The 18,971-nt window shown below is 47.3% G+C and overlaps 1 protein-coding gene across 1 annotated transcript in view; it reads left to right on the top strand.

The window, feature by feature from the left end:
- LOC132592032 (uncharacterized) overlaps nucleotides 1-13,898 on the top strand; it is a 124,205-nt gene extending 110,307 nt beyond the window's left edge. Inside the window, 1 exon segment of the mRNA XM_088668866.1 lies at nucleotides 8,560-13,898. Coding sequence (XP_088524992.1) covers nucleotides 8,560-10,515 — 1,956 coding nt within the window. The 3' untranslated portion in view covers nucleotides 10,516-13,898.
- Nucleotides 13,899-18,971: the final 5,073 nt, after the last annotated feature.

Below are 18,971 nucleotides of genomic sequence, written 5' to 3'. Positions count from 1 at the left end.
GGCTATAACGTTTGATAGAATACGGGTAACTAAAAAAACTTTGTTGGATTGCATTCTTCTTTCTTTCTTTTTTTAATAATTATTTTTATTAAGGATTTTCTTGGGTTACAAAGGTAGTGCAGTGTCTCATGCATCATTTTTACACATCAATTTTACTTGTTGAGACATTATGAGGAAGGGGGGAAAGAGGTGGGTGGGATGGGGAGTTGGGTGTGGTGGATGGTCAATGTTTCTGTTTTTCTTGATATGTGTAGGGGTTCGGCGTCAGCGTCGTTTGTGCAGGTTCTCTGTTGTTTATTCGTGCTTCTCTGTTGGTGAGAGAGGTCGGGATTCATCTTAGGATGTGATTGCTCATTTGTGGTTGGCTGTGATGATCTTTAGTTTCTTGTGTGAGTGGGGAGGGAGGATGTTTTGATTAGGTTAGCCATATTGATTTGTATGCCGACGGTAAGTTTTTGTCGTTGTCTTGTTGGGCTGTATATGTGATGAAGGGGAACCATACTGGGGTGAAGGTGTCTTCTTCTGTTTGTCCCCGTGTCAGTTTCAGCTTACTGGTTAGTTTTTCTAGTAGGGCCGTTTCCCATACAACTTGGTACCATTGGTCCATGCTTACCCCTGACATGTCCCTCCAGTGCCTGGCTATGATGTTTCTAGTTGCTGACAATAGGTGGATTATAAGTTCTTTGTGATCTGAGTGAGCGTTGTTATCTTGAAAGATATTTAGTAAAACCAATTCTGGGGTAATATCTAGCACTTGCTTAGTTATCTTACAGATTTCTTGCATGGATGTCATCCAGAATGATTGGATTTTAGGGCACTCCCACCACATGTGGAGATATGTGCCTATGGAGGTGCATCCTCCAACATTTCAATGAGGTTCCTGAACGTATTAGTGCTAGTTTCCTTGGAGTCAGGTACCATCTGTAAGTTAGTTTCAACGAGAGTTCTTTTCTTTTCATTGATATAGATTTGAAGGGGGGTTTCGACCACATTCTAGTCCATTGGGTAGGGTTGATTTCATATCCTATGCCATCCTCCCATTGTCTTTTTAGGTTGTCCAAAGGGTCTGTGGGATTTTGGAGTAGTATTTTGTATATTGCAGATACCGTCCCTTTTCCATGTCCTTTTAACATTTGGAGGAGGCTTTCGAAAGTTGTCAGGGGTCTAGTTGCTGCCGATTTTACTGTTGGGTTATTTAGAAAGGCATGTAGTTGATGTTCTGCTAACCAGGGCATTGGGATGTCTTCTAGTTTGTCCTGTATTTCTTGTGTTGACAAAGGTTTGTTGTCTTGATAGAAGTCCATTAAGCGATGTAGACCTTTGGTTCGCCAGGTTTTCATCTGGAGGTTTTGTGCTGCATGATGGAACAAGGGATGGTAAGCCAGGGGAATTAATGGGGATGGGGTTGGAGATAGTTTACTAGTTTCTGCTTTCCATGCTTTGAACATGGTTTGTGTGTATCTGTTGAGGGTTCTGGGAATCTTCCTTAGTTTGTTTGGGAGGAATGGGTATGCTGTGGTGCAGATATTTTCAATTGAGTCCCTCTCCAGGTGTACCCATTGTTTTGTCTCATCTTCAAGTATATATGGGATTATATGGCGTATTTGGTTGGCGTTGTAGTATGTTTCTATGTTGGGGATTCCCCATCCTGCTGAGGTGGGGAGGTGAAGGTATTTGATGCTAATCCTTGGTTTTTTATGTGAGAAAATAAAAGAGTGTAATTTTCCCTGCCATTTACGAAGTTTGGTTGGGGGGATCCAAATTGGGAGGGTTTGGAATAGGTAGGTTAGTTTTGGGAGGGTGACCATTTTGACCATGGCTATCTTGTCTGAAAGAGTGAAACTCATACTGTCCCATCTCTTTAGGTCTTTGTTTATTTGTCGCCACAGGGGTTTGTAATTGTGGAGGTATAATTTATTGAGGTTCTGGGTTATTTGTACTCCTAGGTATCTGAATTTGGTGTGGCAAAGTTTTATTTTGGTGATATTAGTAAGTTCTTTTTGGATGTGGGGAGGGGTGTTGAAGCACATGGCTTCTGACCAACTCTTACCAAACTCTTACCAAAGTTTACTTGTAAGACCAAACTCTTGGTGGCGAGTTCTCTGATTAGGAAGGTTGCTGTATTTAAGGGGTCTGATGTTGTGACCATTAGGTCATCTGCAAACAGCCCTAATTTATAATTTCTGCCTTTTATTTCCACTCCCTTGATGTCTGTGGCTGCTCGGATTCGGATTGCTAGGGGCTCCAAAGCCAGGATGAATAGGAATGGAGACAGCGGGCATCCTTGTTTTGTGCCTCTTTGGATTGCTATGGTGTTTAAGTCCATATTATTAATTCTGCAGTTTGCTGAGGCTTGGGAATATATTTGTTTGAGAATTTGAAGGAAGTTGGGGCCAAATTTCATGTTAGTTAGTACTGCTAATAAGTATTTCCACTCTAAGCAATCAAAAGCTTTGAGGATATCTAGGGACATAATTGTCAGTGGAAGTTTGGTTGCCTTGCTGTGTTCGATTAAGTTTAGTAGTTTCCTGATGGGGTCTGTAATATTGCGACCAGGGACGAAACCGGTTTGGTCTGGGACTATTAAATTGCCTAGGAAGATTTTTAAGCGATTGGCCAAGATTGATGTGAATATCTTGTAATCCTGATTTATTAATGCGATTGGGCGGTAAGATTCTACTTTGAGGTTGTCCTTCAATGGCTTTGGGATGGAAACTATTTTGGAGTGATTCCATGTTTTGGGAATAAGCCCCCCTTTCATGATATCATTAAATAGGCGTATCATGTAGGGCATCAGGGGTTCTTTAATTTTTTTTATAGAATTCAGCTGTGAAGCCGTCTGGGCCCGGGGCTTTGTGTGATTTCAAGTTTTTAAGGACCGTGTCTATTTCCTCGGGGGTGATAGGGCTGTCCATGAATTCCTGTTCTTCATTGGTTAAAGTGGGCATGGTCAGTCCTGTTAGGAATTTTCTAATTCCCTCCTCAGTTGGGTTGTGGGAGGTGTACAGGTTGGAGTAGAATTCTGCAAATTCAGAAGTTATTTCTTTCGGGGGAAATGTTATGTTGCCGTCTTTTTTGGTGATGCAGTGTATTCTTGTTTTAAGTGCTTTTTTCCTGCATCTATTTGCTAATAGTCTGGAGTTTTTCCCTCCGTATTCATAGAAGCGCTGTTTAGAATATAAAATATTGATCATTGTTTTGTTGATTTCTAAGGAGTCTAATTCTCTTCGCTTTTGTTCTAGAAGTTTAAGTAGTTTTTTGGATCCTGTTTGTAACGTGATGAGAGGGCAATGATATCTTGTTCTATTTTGTTATTTTTTGAAGAGGTTTGTTTTTTAAGGAGTGCTTTCTCTTTTATGCAAGCTCCTCTGGTCACCGCTTTCATTGCGTCCCATAAGAGGGGAGTATTTATATTGTCTACATCATTCTCTTTAAAATAGTTTTGGAGAGTTTTTGTGATATTTGCTCTAATTTGGGTGTTTGTGGTTAGGATGGGACTGAAAGACCATGATGGGGTGGTTTGTGTTTCTCCACCTATTTTATCAGTGACTTCTACTGGGGCATGGTCTGTGATTTTGATGCTGCCTATGTTTGTTGATTCTACTAAGGGGATCAGACCCTGCGTGAGCAGGATGCTGTCCAGTCTGGACGTTGTACCGTGGCGTCCGGATTGAAATGTGTGGGTGGTGTCTCCCGGGTTGTGTTCGCCCCAAATGTCATAGAGACCCCTGTTTTTTAACATTTTTAGTAACTTGTAAGAGCCCTTAGTTGTTGGGGGGTTTTTGAGGAGGGTTACCTGTGAGTTTACAGGATGTGTGTTTTTCAGAGTTATGCCTTTCATATTTAAGTTAAGATCGCCTCCTAGGATTGCTTCCCCCTCAGAGAAAGAAAGGAACTTGTTTAGTGTTTTTTGAAAGAATTCAAGTTGTCTCGAGTTAGGGCCATATAATGAGCCGATTGTCAGTTTAATTTTGCCATCTAGTATTCCTTTAATGAAAATGAATCTACCTTTTTTGTCCTTTAGGACTGTTGTGGCGTTGAAATTTAGGTCCCTACTAAGTATTACAGCAACTCCGCGGGCCTTTCCTGAGCCTTGTGCTACCCATTGTTGACTAAAAAGAGGGTCATTCAGGAGTTTGTTCCCTTTAGGTGGGTTGTGTATTTCTTGTAGGAAGGTGATGTGTGGTTTCATGGTGTTTATGTATGAGGTGATACGTTTTCTCTTGATGGGGTTTCCCAGCCCCCTCACATTTAATGTGATTGCTTTCAAGCTAGCCATCTTTTTTATTTATTCTGTAGGGTGGTTCCTTGCCAACCCGTCTGGGTTGTCCTATGTCCCTCAGTTTGTGTTGTGTACTGAACCATTGGGGTTGCGCTGACTTATGGTGTGGTGGGTGGGGGTCCAGTGGGATTAGGATTAGAATCGGGTTAAAGGGTAGGGGGTAAGTTATAGAGGGTCTCCTATATGTAGTTATATAGGTGTTCGTTTGGGGTATTTTGGACCTTTTGACGATTAGCCGGTTGGTCCTGGGTCTCGGCTGATGTGAAGGGCTGTGCTCAGAGACAGGCCTTCCCCCTCGTTGTTTGCGATAGGGGATGTTCAGCGAGACGGTGTAGAATAGTTTTGTGATGTTAGGTTCGTGAGCAACGTTGCCAATGTTAATAGCAACATTACTGATGTATTAGAGTGTGTATATGTGTTGGCACGCTCTGATGCCACCATGTTATTGAATATGTATTATGTTTTAGCCTGATAGTGAGTTGTGTTATGGATGCTGGGGGAGTTGTTTTTCTCTTGTTTGGTATGGAAGGGATACTGGAGATATGAGTTGTGATTGATGGGGAATGTGATTAAGGTTGTTTGGACTGGTGTCGGGGTGGGGTTGGGATGGGGGTAGGATCTATGGAGGTGAGGTGTTGGGGGGATATTAATGCTGTTAGCTATGTTTAAGGCCTATGGGGAGGGGGGGAGGGGAGGGGAATCACCAGTCCTGCAGTTCGAGATGATTTCCGGTTGCTTCATTCAGCTGTGATTGTTGTTGTTGTAGGGTTGTTCCTCAGTGATGTTTTGGTTCGGTTGATCATGGTCTGGCGTCCTGTGGAGTATATTTGGTAGAATGATTTTGTGAGCGATGGTAGATGGTTGTACCGGCGAGTCTTGACGTGTTGCTTCTGTTGTCTCTTTCCCCTCTTTATTTCCATCCATTCATTTACTGCTGTTCCATTTTCTTGATCTCGGCTGTCGCTTGGTAGCTCTTTCTGTTGCCGATCCAGTGGAAGGTCAAGCCCAAGGTTCCTCAGTAGTTGTTGGGCTTCCGTTTCGTTGGTAGCCATGTACTGTGTTGTATCGGTTGCCACAATGAGATGGAAGGGAAAGCCCCAACGGTATCGAATCCCTTTTTGCTTAAGAAGCTGAGTGTATGGGCGTAGGTTTCTTCTCCGATTTAGGGTGTCTTGGGATAAGTCTTGTAGGACCAATATGGAGTTGTCTTTGTATTGGAGGTTGGTTGAGTTTCTGAGGCCGTTCCATATCTCTTCCTTTTTTTCGTAGCATGAAAAGCACACTATGATGTCTCTTGGGTGAGCATCAGGTTTTGGCATAACTTTTAGAGCTCTGTGTGCCCTCTCCAGATCGGATACCTTGAGTGTCAGATTTGGGATTGTATCTTTCAACCATCTTACAATTAGGTCTGCTGGGCTTTTCTCTTCTGCTTTTTCTGGAAAGTTGCGGAAGCGGATGTTGCAGCGTCTGTTTCGGTCTTCGATGTCTGCTTGTTTAATTCTCAGTTCTTTATTTTCTCTTTCCAGTTCGTACAATTTCTTATTCATACGTGCGGTTTCATCCTGGTATTGCTCTATTGTTGTTTCTTGCAGTTGATTCTTCTTTTCTAGAGCTTCCACTCTGGAGGTAAGATTGCTGATTAGTAGTTGTATGGGGGTCATTGCATTTTCCACTGCAGCTTCCAGTTTACTTGTCATCCTCTCTTCCATTTCTCTTAGGTGTTGTAATATTTCGTCATTTTGAGGAGGTGTTGCGGTCTCAATGTTATTTACCATCTTTTTAGTTGGTGACACCTTCATCTCCTTGGCGTTTTTGGTTTGAGGTTTGTTTGGCATTCTCTCGGAGTGGGACGTGTTGGGGTTAGGGATTATGGCGGTTATGATTTCTGGGTGTTGGGTCATTGGACTAGTCAGGCGTTGTTGATTGGTGGCTTCTGCAGAGCGTTTGGATTAAGCAATCATTTGTGTCATCCCTTGGCAATGTTATAAGAACTTCTCAGAGACTGTCGTATTCGCCTCAGCAGTGCTGTCAAAGTGGTGGTCAGGTACTCGGAGAGGCGGATAAACCAATGGACAGACAGACAAACAGGTGAAAGTAGACAAACAAACAAGCGAAAGAGGGGAGGTTCGATTTAGAGACGGACAAGCGAGCACTCCAGCGAACAAAGAGGGTGTAAAACAAAAGAAGAGGTGGGGGAATGAGAAGTGGGGTAGGAGGGGAAGATAAGGGGAAATTGAATAAAGGGGAATTGAGTATTTTGGAAGGGATTTAAAGAGAAGGGTTACATATTGGAATGAAGGAGGCAAGACAAAGACAAAACAAAGACAACCGTTTTCAAGGGGGGGTAATAGGGAGGAGGAAAGGCTTCCTCTTTGGAGACAGGTCAATAGACAGAGTAGATGAGGAGGAGGTTTGATCCAGAAGGGAGAAAGAGGGAACTGAAAAGGAAAGTGAGAAAAAGAGAAAAGGGATAGAAGACAAAGGTGGGGGTGGGAAGCAACCAGTGAGATGGAGATCAAAAACAAGGAGAGGATATTTGGGGGGGGGGCTGCAAAAGTCTATGAGGGGTTCCAAAGGGCACCTCTATGCATCAAGGAGGAAAAAAACAGAGCCAAGCCAAGGCAAAAGAGGTTGGAGGGAGAGGACGCCAGCTTGAAAATGATAGAAATTAAGCAAAAGGGGCCGAGAGCCTGGGGGGGGGGTCCCCGTCTTTGCTTTGTGCTGCGGTCCCTCAAAAGTCCAAAATGTACGGAAAGAAAGGGGGGTCTTGTGTCAAAAGGTGGGAGATGGAGGTGATAAATGGCAAGAACACTAAAAATATTAGGTAAAGTTTTTTGGTGTTATTTTTGTGTGTGTGTGTTTTCCCTTTCTTTCCCCTTTCTATTTATCTTCGTTTCCACTGAAGAAAAATTTAAAGGGGGGAGGGGAAAAGGGAAAGAAAAGAAAAATATAAAAAAATCCGCTGAAAATATTCAAAAATAAAAAATAAATTTTTTTATTCAAAAATAGACAAATAGAGGAGCAGGTTCAGGCTGGGCCTAGACTTGGAATGACGGCCTCAGTCTGCAATCAAAGCCTTTTCCGACAGGCCTTCCTTTAGACGTTGATCTACCCCAGTCTCATTAATGGACAGAGGGGGCAGGTTCGTGGGCTCTACCGGCCCCAGGGTCCTGGAAGGCCGGGCGATCCCGGCGCTATGTTGCAGCGGCAAGGGCTGCAAGGGCTCGGATCAGGTCCCTTCTCCTCGCTCCTTTTCTGTTGGGGGTGGCGGCGGCAGCAGCGGTGACAATGGCGGCGGCCACGAGGTCCGGGCTTACCTCCTCAGGACTCCGAGTCCCGGAGGCCAGGCGCTCCCGATTGCGGTTCGCCACGATCGGCGGGAGGGGGAGCAGGGACAGAGAGCCCCGACTGCTCCCCAATTGATCTGCCAGGCTCTCCCGGCGCTCGTGCGGTGGTGGCAGCAGCAGTTCCCGCCGGGTGTCGATGGCCGGACACCCGGCTTCTACTCACGATGATCGGGGGAGGGGGGAGCGGGGGCAGAGGGCCCCGACGGCTCCCCGATCGATCTGCCGGGCTCTCCCAGCACTCGTGTGTTGGCGGCGGTGGCAGTTCCCACCGGGTGTTGATAGTCGGACACCCGGCTCCTGCGATCGGCGGGAGGGGGGAGCAGGGGGCCCCAACGGCTCCCCGGCTGATCCACCAGGCTCCCCCGGCTCCTGTGCTGCGTTGGCAGCGGTTTTAACGGCTCCGAAGTTGTTCAAGCGGCTTGGGCACATCAGTGGCTCCTAGGAGCTCCATGGTCGCGTGCCGCTCGCCATTTTGCCATGCCGGAAGTCCGTTGGATTGCATTCTTGATTAAATTATCTTTCCATTGACATATAATTTTATGATATTACTCCAAAAGAAGTGTTGTGAGCGATCAACCCTCTGAAAAACACTTTCCCCCAAAACTCTTCCAGAAATTTTGAACACTACTATATATCAAACAAAGTAACATTCAACAACTCATCAGAATCTAATAATAAAAATGTTGGTTAATGATAAACAACACAGCTAATGAACACCTCCCCAACTGCCTTCAGTTCTTCTCCATTTGTTCCTGAGGCTCTAATCCCTTTTTTGTTTCCGTTGCAGATTGTGATGAATTGGAAATCGAGAACAAAGGTGACCATGACAAAATCTTCAGAGAGGAGAAGCCAGGTAAAAAATTGGAGTGTGCAGAAAGCTGCAGTCAGCGCTCCCATTCCACTTCCCATCAACAAAATCTCATCGGAAAGAAACTCTATCAGTGTGTGGATTGTGGAAAGAGCTTCAGTCAGAGCTCCAATCTCACTTCCCATCAGAGAATTCATACAGGGGAGAAACCCTATCAGTGTGTGGAATGTGGAAAGAGCTTCAGTCAGAGCTCCCATCTCACTAACCACCAAAGAATTCATACAGGGGAGAAACCATATCAGTGTGTGGAATGTGGAAAGAGCTTCAGTCACAGCAACAATCTCACTTCCCATCAAAGAATTCATGCAGGGGAGAAACCCTATCAGTGTATGGAATGTGGAAAGAGCTTCAGTCAGAGCTCCCATCTCACTAACCACCAAAGAATTCATACAGGGGAGAAACCATATCAGTGTGTGGAATGTGGAAAGAGCTTCAGTCAGAGCTCCCATCTCACTAACCACCAAAGAATTCATACAGGGGAGAAACCATATCAGTGTGTGGAATGTGGAAAGAGCTTCAGTAATAACTACTCTCTCACTTCCCATCAAATAATTCATACAGGGGAGAAACCATATCAGTGTGTGGAATGTGGAAAGAGCTTTAGTCACAGCCACAGTCTCACTTCCCATCAAAGAATTCATACAGGGGAGAAACCCTATCAGTGTGTGGAATGTGGAAAGAGCTTCAGTCAGAGCTCCCATCTCACTAACCATCAAATAATTCATACAGAGGAGAAACAATATCAGTGTGTGGAATGTGGAAAGAGCTTCAGTCAGAGCTCCTCTCTCAATAACCATCAAAGAATTCATACAGGGGAGAAACCCTATCAGTGTGTGGAATGTGGAAAGAGCTTCAGTCACAGCAACAGTCTCACTTCCCATCAAAGAATTCATGCAGGGGAGAAACTGTATCAGTGTGTGGAATGTGGAAAGAGCTTCAGTAATAACTCCTCTCTCACTTCCCATCAAATAATTCATACAGGGGAGAAACCCTATCAGTGTGTGGATTGTGGCAAGAGCTTCATTAAGAGCTCCAATCTCACTTCCCATCAAAGAATTCATACAGGGGAGAAACCCTATCAGTGTGTGGAATGTGGAAAGAGCTTCAGTCAGAGCTCCCATCTCACTAACCATTTAAGAATTCATACAGGGGAGAAACCATATCAGTGTGTGGAATGTGGAAAGAGCTTCAGTAAGAACTCCTCTCTCACTTCCCATCAAAGAATTCATACAGGGGAGAAACCATATCAGTGTGTGGAATGTGGAAAGAGCTTCAGTTATGGCTCCCATCTCACTTCCCATCAAAGAATTCATACAGGGGAGAAACCATATCAGTGTGTGGAATGTGGAAAGAGCTTCAGTTATGGCTCCCATCTCACTTCCCATCAAAGAATTCATACAGGGGAGAAACCATATCAGTGCATGGCATGTGGAAAGAGCTTCAGAGTGAGGCCCAGTCTCGCTAAGCATCAAAGAATTCATACAGGAGAGAAACCCTATCAGTGTGTGGAATGTGGAAAGAGCTTCAGAATGAGACCCAGTCTCGCTAAGCATCAAAGAATTCATACAGGAGAGAAACCCTATCAGTGTGTGGAATGTGGAAAAAGCTTCAGTCTGAACTCCTCTCTCACTAAGCATCAAATAATTCATACAGGGGAGAAACCCTATCAGTGTGTGGAATGTGGAAAGAGCTTCAGTCGGAGCAACACTCTCAATAACCATCAAAGAATTCATACAGGGGAGAAACCCTATCAGTGCATGGAATGTGGAAAGAGCTTCAGTCAGAGCTTGTCTCTCACTTCCCATCAAAGACTTCATGCAGGGGAGAAACCGTATCAGTGTGTGGAATGTGGAAAGAGCTTTACTTACAGCTGGAGTCTCACTACCCATCAAAGAATTCATACAGGGGAGAAACCCTATCAGTGTGTGGAATGTGGAAAGAGCTTCAGTCAGAGCTCCCATCTCACTTCCCATAAAAGAATCCATACTAATGTTGGAAAAACCATTGTACAGCTTTAGGAGCCAGGCAAATCAGCACCTTTTTAACCAGACCTTTGGATGATTGACATCTAATGCTCTTTTAAAATGTGGTATTTTGTGTTTTTGTGTTGTGTTATTATTTTGTAACCTTCCTGAGACCTGTAGGTGTAGGGAATAGGTGGCAGCTCTTGAAGGCATAAGGGTCTTCCCCCAAATAAACAGTGTGTGGAATGTGGAATCCATACAAAGGTCAGAAAAACCAGATTACCAGATTTTTTTCAATGAATCCAGGGACACTTTTGCAGCAACCAAGGGGTTAAAAGACAGTAGCATCTGGATTATTAGTAGGGAGCAATCTTTTGTAAACATATGTAGTTTACATGGCAACCAGAGCCAGGTTCCTTGGTTATGGGTGAAGGGTGGGGAGGGGGAAAGAGAGAAGGGGAAGCAAAATTAGGATGGGATAGTTGGAACTGAGGGAGGTGTGGGTCGGTAGGTGCGTGGGTTCAGGCCCCCCCTTTTCTTTTCTGGGATTCCTGGAAGCGTCACTGAAAAGGAAGGAACAAAATGGGGGGGTAGAGAGAGGTCGTCCCAGAAAAAGGCACATGAGGAATACAAACGGATAGATAACCAAAGCTATTTTAATATGAACCTCCTCTATTTTGGTGGGTGCGTGGGTTCAGGGCCCCCCTTTTCTTTTCTGGGATTCCTGGAAGCGTCACCGAAAAGGAAGGAAGGAACAAAGGGGGGGGGTAGAGAGGGGACAGAGAGTCAGGTCATCCCAGAAAAAGGCACATGAGGAATACAAACGGATACATAACGAAAGCTATTATAATATGAACCTCCCCTATTTTCTGTCTGACGCTTTAAGTAGAGAAAAATGCAATAGGGATACTGTGTGGGGAGAGGGTGGAGCCATTTGGCAGAGTATTATTTTTATTTACAAGCGAGGAGGTGGGAGGATGGTGTCTCCATTGGTCGGGCAATAAAAGCGCCCAGCCTTTATGACTGCCATCAGCGTTTCTTTCCTTGCATCTGCACCCCTCTCAAATTCGGACGTTTGGGAAGGAACATCATAAACCATATGCCGGCGCCCTCCACGTCTCCCCTCAGCCCTCGGGGCAAGGTTCCCGCCAAAGCACCAATAAAGATGTGGAAGCAGCATCAGCCGCAAATGGAGCAGGCGGAGGAGGAGGAGGGTGGGAGCGGGAGAGGGAATGTTCCCGCTTGTCTAACAGCTGTCTAACCCATAGCTGCCAAGTTTTCCGTTTTCTCGCGAGGAAGCCTATTCAGCATAAGGGAAAATCCCTTTAAAAAAGGGATAACTTGGCAGCTATGGTCTAACCTGGCTGTCCACACTGGCAACAGCAGCGGCCACAGCACCTCTTGCCGCTGGCATCTTTGGCCATGGACAGATTGGTAAAACTGGGAACTGTCCCTGGGAACCAGGGACATCTGATAACCCTACATTATACAGCTTTAGGAGCCAGGCAAATTGGCACCTTTTCAACCAGGCCTTTGGCTGATTGGCATCTAATGCCCTTTTAAATTGTGGTGTTTTGTGCTTTGATGATGTGCTTTTATGTTGTAACCATCCTGAGACATGTAGGTGTAGGGAATAGGCACCAACTAGGGGTCTTTGCCCCCCGCCCATAAAATATTTGAGAAGGCCACACACACACCTTTTTGTCTGTGTTTTTCCAAACGCAACCTTTTATTCTTCCGCAACTTGCCATACAATTTGCCGTCTTAAAAATAAAAAAATAAACGCACACAGGAGTGGAAAAAAAGATATAACAAAGTTTATATGGAATGGTAAGAGACCAAGAATAAAGTACCAGCTGCTAACAGACAGGAAAGGGGGAGGGGTTCGCTCTCCCAAATTTAGAGTTGTACCATGCGGCAGCGGGCATAGTCTGGTTAAAGGAATGGGTAACTTTGAAAAATCCAGAAATATTAGACCTGGAAGGAGTGGAAAATCGATTTGGCTGGCACTCTTACCTACCCAATACTTTACGATAAGGTTAAGGTCCACAAAGGTTTCCTGAACCACTTAGTAAGAAAATCATTATACCTGATCTGGGTAAAATACAAAGGAATTTTGGAACCCAGGATCCCTTTGTGGACATCATCAACAAACGTTATAACAGTTAAGACACTAAATATGGAGATAAAGATCGCCACCTATCAGGACTTATTGGAAAAGAAACAAAATGAGCTAATATTGAAAAAATATGAAGAGAGAAAATAATACCTTTCGGACTGGCTACAATACTTTCAAATCAATCATAGGTTTAATCAGGATAAAAAATTGGGCATTTCAAAGGAAAAATCAAAATTTGAAAAAGAACTAATACAGAATGATGGGAAGTACATTTCACGTATTTCACATATTTATGACCTACTGTTGGAATGGGAACTCAAAGAGGAGCAGGTTAAACCAGTAATGGTGAAGTGGGCCCAGGACCTTGGCTACAATGTCCTGATGGAGCAATGGGAAAGACTGTGGAGGGTGGATTTAAAGTTTACCGCCTGTTATAACTTAATAGAAAACATCTTTAAAATGATGCACAGGTGGTACCAAACACCAGAAAAGTTAGCCAAGAAGTATAAAAATAAATCTATGCTGGAGGTGCAATGCGGAAAAAGGGTCTCTAATACATATGTGGTGGAATTGTCCGGAAATATGTAGGTACTGGAATAACATCTATGAAGATCTTTAAAAAATGTTAAAATGCACATTTAGAAAAAGACCGGAAATGTTTTTATTAAATATAATACCAGAGGATATTAAAACCACAAAAAGAATATTGTTATTGTATGGAATTGTAGCGGCATGAGTCCTGGTCGCCAGAAATTGGGAAAACAAAAATGCACCCAGCATAATGGATTGGCAAACTTTAATGATAGAATATTTACAGTTAGCAAAAACCACTGGAAGAATAAGAGGACAAACGAAACAAAAAAACACAGAAGGAATGGAGGATGTTTGATGAGTATTTAAATAGTAGTGGTATACCCAGAATCCTAATGGCAGACTAAAGTTGAACCTGACTTTCTTAAGGGGGGGGCGAATGTAGATGTAAATTCAGAATTGTGTGATGAAATAAGGTTAATATGTAGATTACAGAGAGAATAATTGGAAGTTTTCACAAAGAAGGTGTGGATTGTACATATAGAGAGATGTAATGGTTTTCTTTTTGTCTTTTTTTTTGTATACAGATTGTTTGTTTGTTTTCTATATTAGTATCTTTCCTCCCCTTCTTTTTCTCTCTCTTTTTCTTTTTTCTTTTTCTTTTATTCTTTCCTTTTCTATTTTCTTTTTGTAAAATGTTATGAAAAAGAAGAATATGAAATATATGCATGTTGTACGTCTATGTTTTTAAAGAAAGAAATTAATAAAACTTCTTGTTTTAAAAAAATATATTTGTATTTTTATTTGTTATGAAATTCAATAGCCACAGCCACAATCTCACTTTCCATCAAAGAATTCATACAGGGGAGAAACCCTATCAGTGCTTTGAATGTGGAAAGAGCTTCAGTCGGCGCTCCTCTCACTTCATACAGGGGAGAAACAGTGTGTGGAATGTAGAAAGAGCTTCAGTCACAGCCACAATTTCACTTCCCATCTAAGAATTCATACAGGGGAGAAACACTATCTGTCACAGTGGCCGGAGTGGACTACTTCAGAGTAACGACGCTACGCAGCTCTGCATTTTATTCTTTTATTGGTGCTGCGTATTTACAGTGCTGAAGTCATTGCTATTTGCACGGAGTGATGTGGTCAGTCGGTTTCAGAACCTCCTAATGGCTTTTGGCGCGTCTTTCTCCAACACAAAAGCTTTGGCAGACCCATCCTCTTTCCCCTCCTCTTTCTGCGTAATTCCGGAGTTGGGGGGATGGGTCTCCCCCCCTTATTCGCCCCTTCCTGTCCCACCTGGGACCCTGGCTCCTCTACCTTGCCTGAGCCTCGGCCCCGACTTCCTGCTTCCCCACTGGCATCAGAACTCTCTCTGCTTTCCCCTGTGCTCGGGGATGGGCTTGAACTCAGGAGGGGAGGGACTTCGCGATATCCCCTGTCCCTCACATCCACCCCCCTCCCAAGCTCTCCTTCACCCCTCCCCAGGTCCCCCCCAGGTGTCGGTGACGACTGGAAGCCTAAGAACTCAGTACCTTCCGAGCCCGTTGGTGTGAACACCTCCCCCCAGTCCTGCGAGCCCCCCCCTTCCGCCTGGGAGGACGGGAATCCCAAAAAGTCGGTGGCGTCAGAGCTGGTAGGGGTAAAAATGTTCTGCCAATCTGCTCCTTCCTCTGACTGGGTGGATCTCGGTGACACCCATACCTCATCCTCTGGTTCCTCAAACTCCGCTTCCCAGCGCCATGGTGAACTGCTCTCCCGTGATTCCTCCCCCTCCCCCTCCCTTTCCATGTGCCAGGGCTTGGGTCTATGGGGAAAGAGGGCGTGAAATTCTTCTACCAGGAATTCCTCCTGTATCTGAGTGGCTGGGACCCATTCATTCTGCGACGGTGGAGCATCCTCCCATGCCATGAGGTACTCCAGGCCCCCCACCCCCCACCTTGAGTCCAGGATGGCCGTGGCCTCATTGAGTTGCTCCCTGCCTTCCCTCTCCCCCCCCTCCCTCAGGGGTTTGTTCGCTGCCTCGGAGCCTGCTGCTTTCCCTGTACGGCGACAGCAGCGATCTATGAAACACTGGGTGCACCCTCATGTCCTCTGGCAGTGCCAGCCTGTATGCCACCGGGTTGACCTGTTGCGTGACCGTGAAGGGGCCCAACCTTCTGGGCGCCAGCTTTTTGCACCTCCCTCTGATGGGAAGGCCCTCCGAGGACAACCAAACTTTGTCCCCCACCCTAATGACCTCCCCCGGTCGCCTGTGGCGATCTGCCCCCTTCTTGTACGCTTCCTTGGCTCTCTCCAGGTGTTCTCTGAGCTGCTGGTGCACCGTCTCCAGTTCCTCTGCCCAATCCTCAGCCTGTGGGCCCTCCTCCTCCTCCTCCCCCTCCCTCTCTGGGAAAGATCTGAGGTCGCGCCCGTAATTGGCCTTAAAGGGCGACACCCCTGTGGAGACGTGCACCGCATTGTTGTAGGCAAATTCTGCCAGTGGCAGGCGATCCACCCAGTCCGTTTGCCGCTGGCTGACGTAGCATCTCAGGTACTGCTGCAGAATGGCGTTGACCCTCTCCGCCTGTCCATTGGTCTGCGGGTGCCGAGCCGTAGACAAGCTGACCTCCACCTGCAGGAGGTTCATGAGCCGCCTCCAGAACCTGGAAACAAATTGGCGGCCACGATCCAAAATAACCCTTAAAGGTAATCCATGCAGTCGGAATACGTGGTCAACAAACAGTTTGGCTGTCTCTTCTGCAGAGACCGCCCTGGCACACGGTATAAAGTGGCACATTTTGGACATGAGGTCCACCACCACCAACACTGCGGTCTTGCCCCTGGAAGAAGGCAGATCTGTGATGAAGTCCATGGACACCACTTCCCACGGCCTGTGTGGTGTGGCTAAGGGCTCCAGCAATCCTGCTGGCGCTGCTCTGACCACCTTTGCCCGCTGGCAGGTGTCACAGCCCCGTACATAGTCTCGAACATCTTCCCGCACCCCTGGCCACCAGAAGTGCCTCATGACTAGGTGAGCGGTTTTGTCCCTCCCAAAATGACCCGCCGTTGGGTTGTCGTGCATCTGCTTGAGGACCGTACGTCTAAGCTGGGTGGTGGGCAGGTACAGTGCACCCTTGTAGAAAAGCAGCCCCCTGCGTGCTGCAAAGTCTTTTGCCTGCTCCCCCCCCTCTCAGTTCTCTGAAGATGCGGTTGGCAAATTCATCCGCTGCCGTCAGTGCTGTGAGTTCTGCCTCGCTCACCACTGCTGCTCCGCAGGACCATGCTGACGGGGGGAAAATGTGCCTGGGTGCCGGTGGCGCCTCCTCCTCCATGTACTCTGGCTTGCGGGAGAGGGCATCCGCCCTGACATTCTGCTCTCCCGGGATGTAGTGTATGGAGAAGTTGAAGTTCGCGAAGAACTCTGCCCACCGTATCTGCCGCTGGTTGAGCACCCTGGCAGTTCTCCAGAACTCCAGGTTTTTGTGGTCCGTGCACACCTGGATGGGGTGCTTGGCGCCCACCAGGAAGTGTCTCCAGTGCTGGAACGCCGTGTGGATCGCAAGAAGTTCCCGATCAAACACCGTGTAGTTTCGCTCTGGCTGGGTCAACTTCCTGGAGAAGAAGGCACAGGGTCTCCACTCTCTGTTGGCGTCCAGTTGCAACAAAATGGCGCCCACAGCTTTATCAGAAGCATCTGTCTCCACGCGTAGGGGCGCGTCCTGAACCACGTGGAACAGGTTCTGGTCGGAGGCGAACACCCTCTTGAGGCTTTCGAACGCTGCTTGCGCCTCTGGTGTCCACCTGAACTTCTGCTTGCCTCTCAGGCAGTCAGTGATGGGAGCCGTAACGCGAGAGAAGTTCTTGATGAACTTCCTGTAGAAGTTGGCGAAGCCTAGTAGGCGTTGGGCATCTTTGCGCGTCCTGGGGCTGTGCCAGTCCAGGATGGCCTGCACCTTGTCCTTGTCCATCGCCAGCCCCTTGTCTGACAGCTTGTAGCCCAGGAAGTCCACCTCCTTGGTGTGAAACTTGCACTTCTCCAGCTTCACATACAGGTGGTTCTCCTTCAGGCGCTGCAACACCTCCCTGACATCTTTCACATGCTGCACTGGGTCATCGGAATAGATAAGGATGTCATCCAGGAAGACCAAGCATTTCCTGAAGAGGAGGGACCCCAGGACGTGGTGCATGAAGGCCTGGAAGCATGCTGAGCCCCCTTGCAACCCGAAGGGCATCACCAGATATTCAAAAGAGCCCAGAGGCGTGAACATCGTGGTTTTCCATTCATCGCCTTCCCGGATCCTGATCAAGTTGTACGCCCCCCTCAGGTCTAGCTTGGTGAAAATCTTGCCCCTGCGTGCCGCTGTCAGGAGATCATCCACTCTGGGCATGGGGAAAGCCACTGGCTCTGTCACTGAATTCAGCCGTCTAAAATCCACCACAAGACGGCGCTGTTGCGTGTCTTTCTTGTCCACCCAGAAGACCGGGCTGCCCCCTGCTGCCTTGCTTTCTCTGATGAACCCCCGCTTGAGGTTCTTGTCGATGAAAGCGCGCAGATCCTCCAGTTCCTGGTCTGACATGGCGTACAGCTTGGCTGGGGGTATAGTTGCCCCTGGCACCAGGTTGATCTGGCAGTCAAAAGGCCTGTGTGGGGGTAGGTGGTCGGACTCCGCTTCGCTGAAGACCTCCTGCAGGTCCCAGTACGGCTTGGGTATCGCCTCACCCCCTTTGACGTGCATGGTGGCCACCGTGGCTATTGGAGGCCCCTCCCCTGGTTGGTGCTGCATGCAATGTTCCAGACAAAAGTCCGACCCAAACGTGATGCATCTCTGGTGCCAACTGATGGAGGGGTCGTGGCGCGCCAGCCAGCTCATGCCCAAGACGATGGGGGGGTCTGAGATGGTGGTGACGTTGAATGCCAGTGTCTCTGAGTGCCTTCCCACCGTCATTCTCATGGGGGGGGGGGTTTGATGAGTGATGGCCCCTCCCAGCAGCTCTCTGCCGTCAATGGTTGCCACGTGCAGAGGAAAATCCAGCTGCAGAAGCTGGATCTGGTGCTCTTCTGCAAAGTTTCTCGAGAAGAAGTTGGCTGAGGCACCACTGTCAATTAGGGCGAGGACCGTCAATGGATAGCCATTTGGGAGCGTGAGCGTCACTTCTAGAACCACTCCTGCTCTGGGAGGGGTGGGCTGGCTCTGCTCCTCTCTGTGCGGGTGGGTGGGCTGGGGCTGTTGTCTGCTGACTGTGCCTGGCTGCCGCCCCTTGTCTCCTGCAGCCAGGCTTTCCCGTTTCCCTGCTGTGGTGCTGCGTCAGTGGGGGAGGGCACAACCGTTCCCGCCTTTCCTTGCCACTCCCTGCGATGTGGGCAGTCTCTGACGAGATGCTGGGGGGAGTTGCAGAGAAAGCAATTCCCACCCCTTCCCTCCTTGCGTCTTGGCGCCGCTGGGGTTTGAAAAGCCCGCGCGCGCGCGCTATCAATCTGCATGGGTTCCTGGTCCTGGCTGGCCCCAGGCGTGGCTTGAAAGGGTTTTTGGGGGAGTGGCTTCTCCTGCGACCGTGGGAACCAAGCCCGCTTTGCGCGCGTTGCTTGCTTGTCGCTCCACCGGGATTCCTGTCTCACCCCCACCGCCAGAGCCGCTTTGCTCAGCTGATCCATATTACTGGGCTTTGGACCTCTCGAGAGCTCATCCTTCACCTCCTCATGCAACCCCAAGTAGAACGCCGCTTGCATTGGGGGTGACTCTAGTTCCCACCCCAATCTGTGCACCAGCATGGTGAATTTCGCCCAATACGCGCGAACTGTCATATTTCCTTGGCGTAAATTATGAAGTTCCTCCTTAGTCTGGTCCATATGACTATCGGACGAATACATCGTTTT

The sequence above is a fragment of the Zootoca vivipara genome, chromosome 4 (assembly GCF_965207765.1).
Source record: "Zootoca vivipara chromosome 4, rZooViv2.hap1.1, whole genome shotgun sequence".
In the NCBI taxonomy this organism is placed as follows: domain Eukaryota; kingdom Metazoa; phylum Chordata; class Lepidosauria; order Squamata; family Lacertidae; genus Zootoca; species Zootoca vivipara.
Note: the sequence above shows the minus strand (reverse complement) of the source record. Positions and strands in the feature narration are given on the sequence as shown.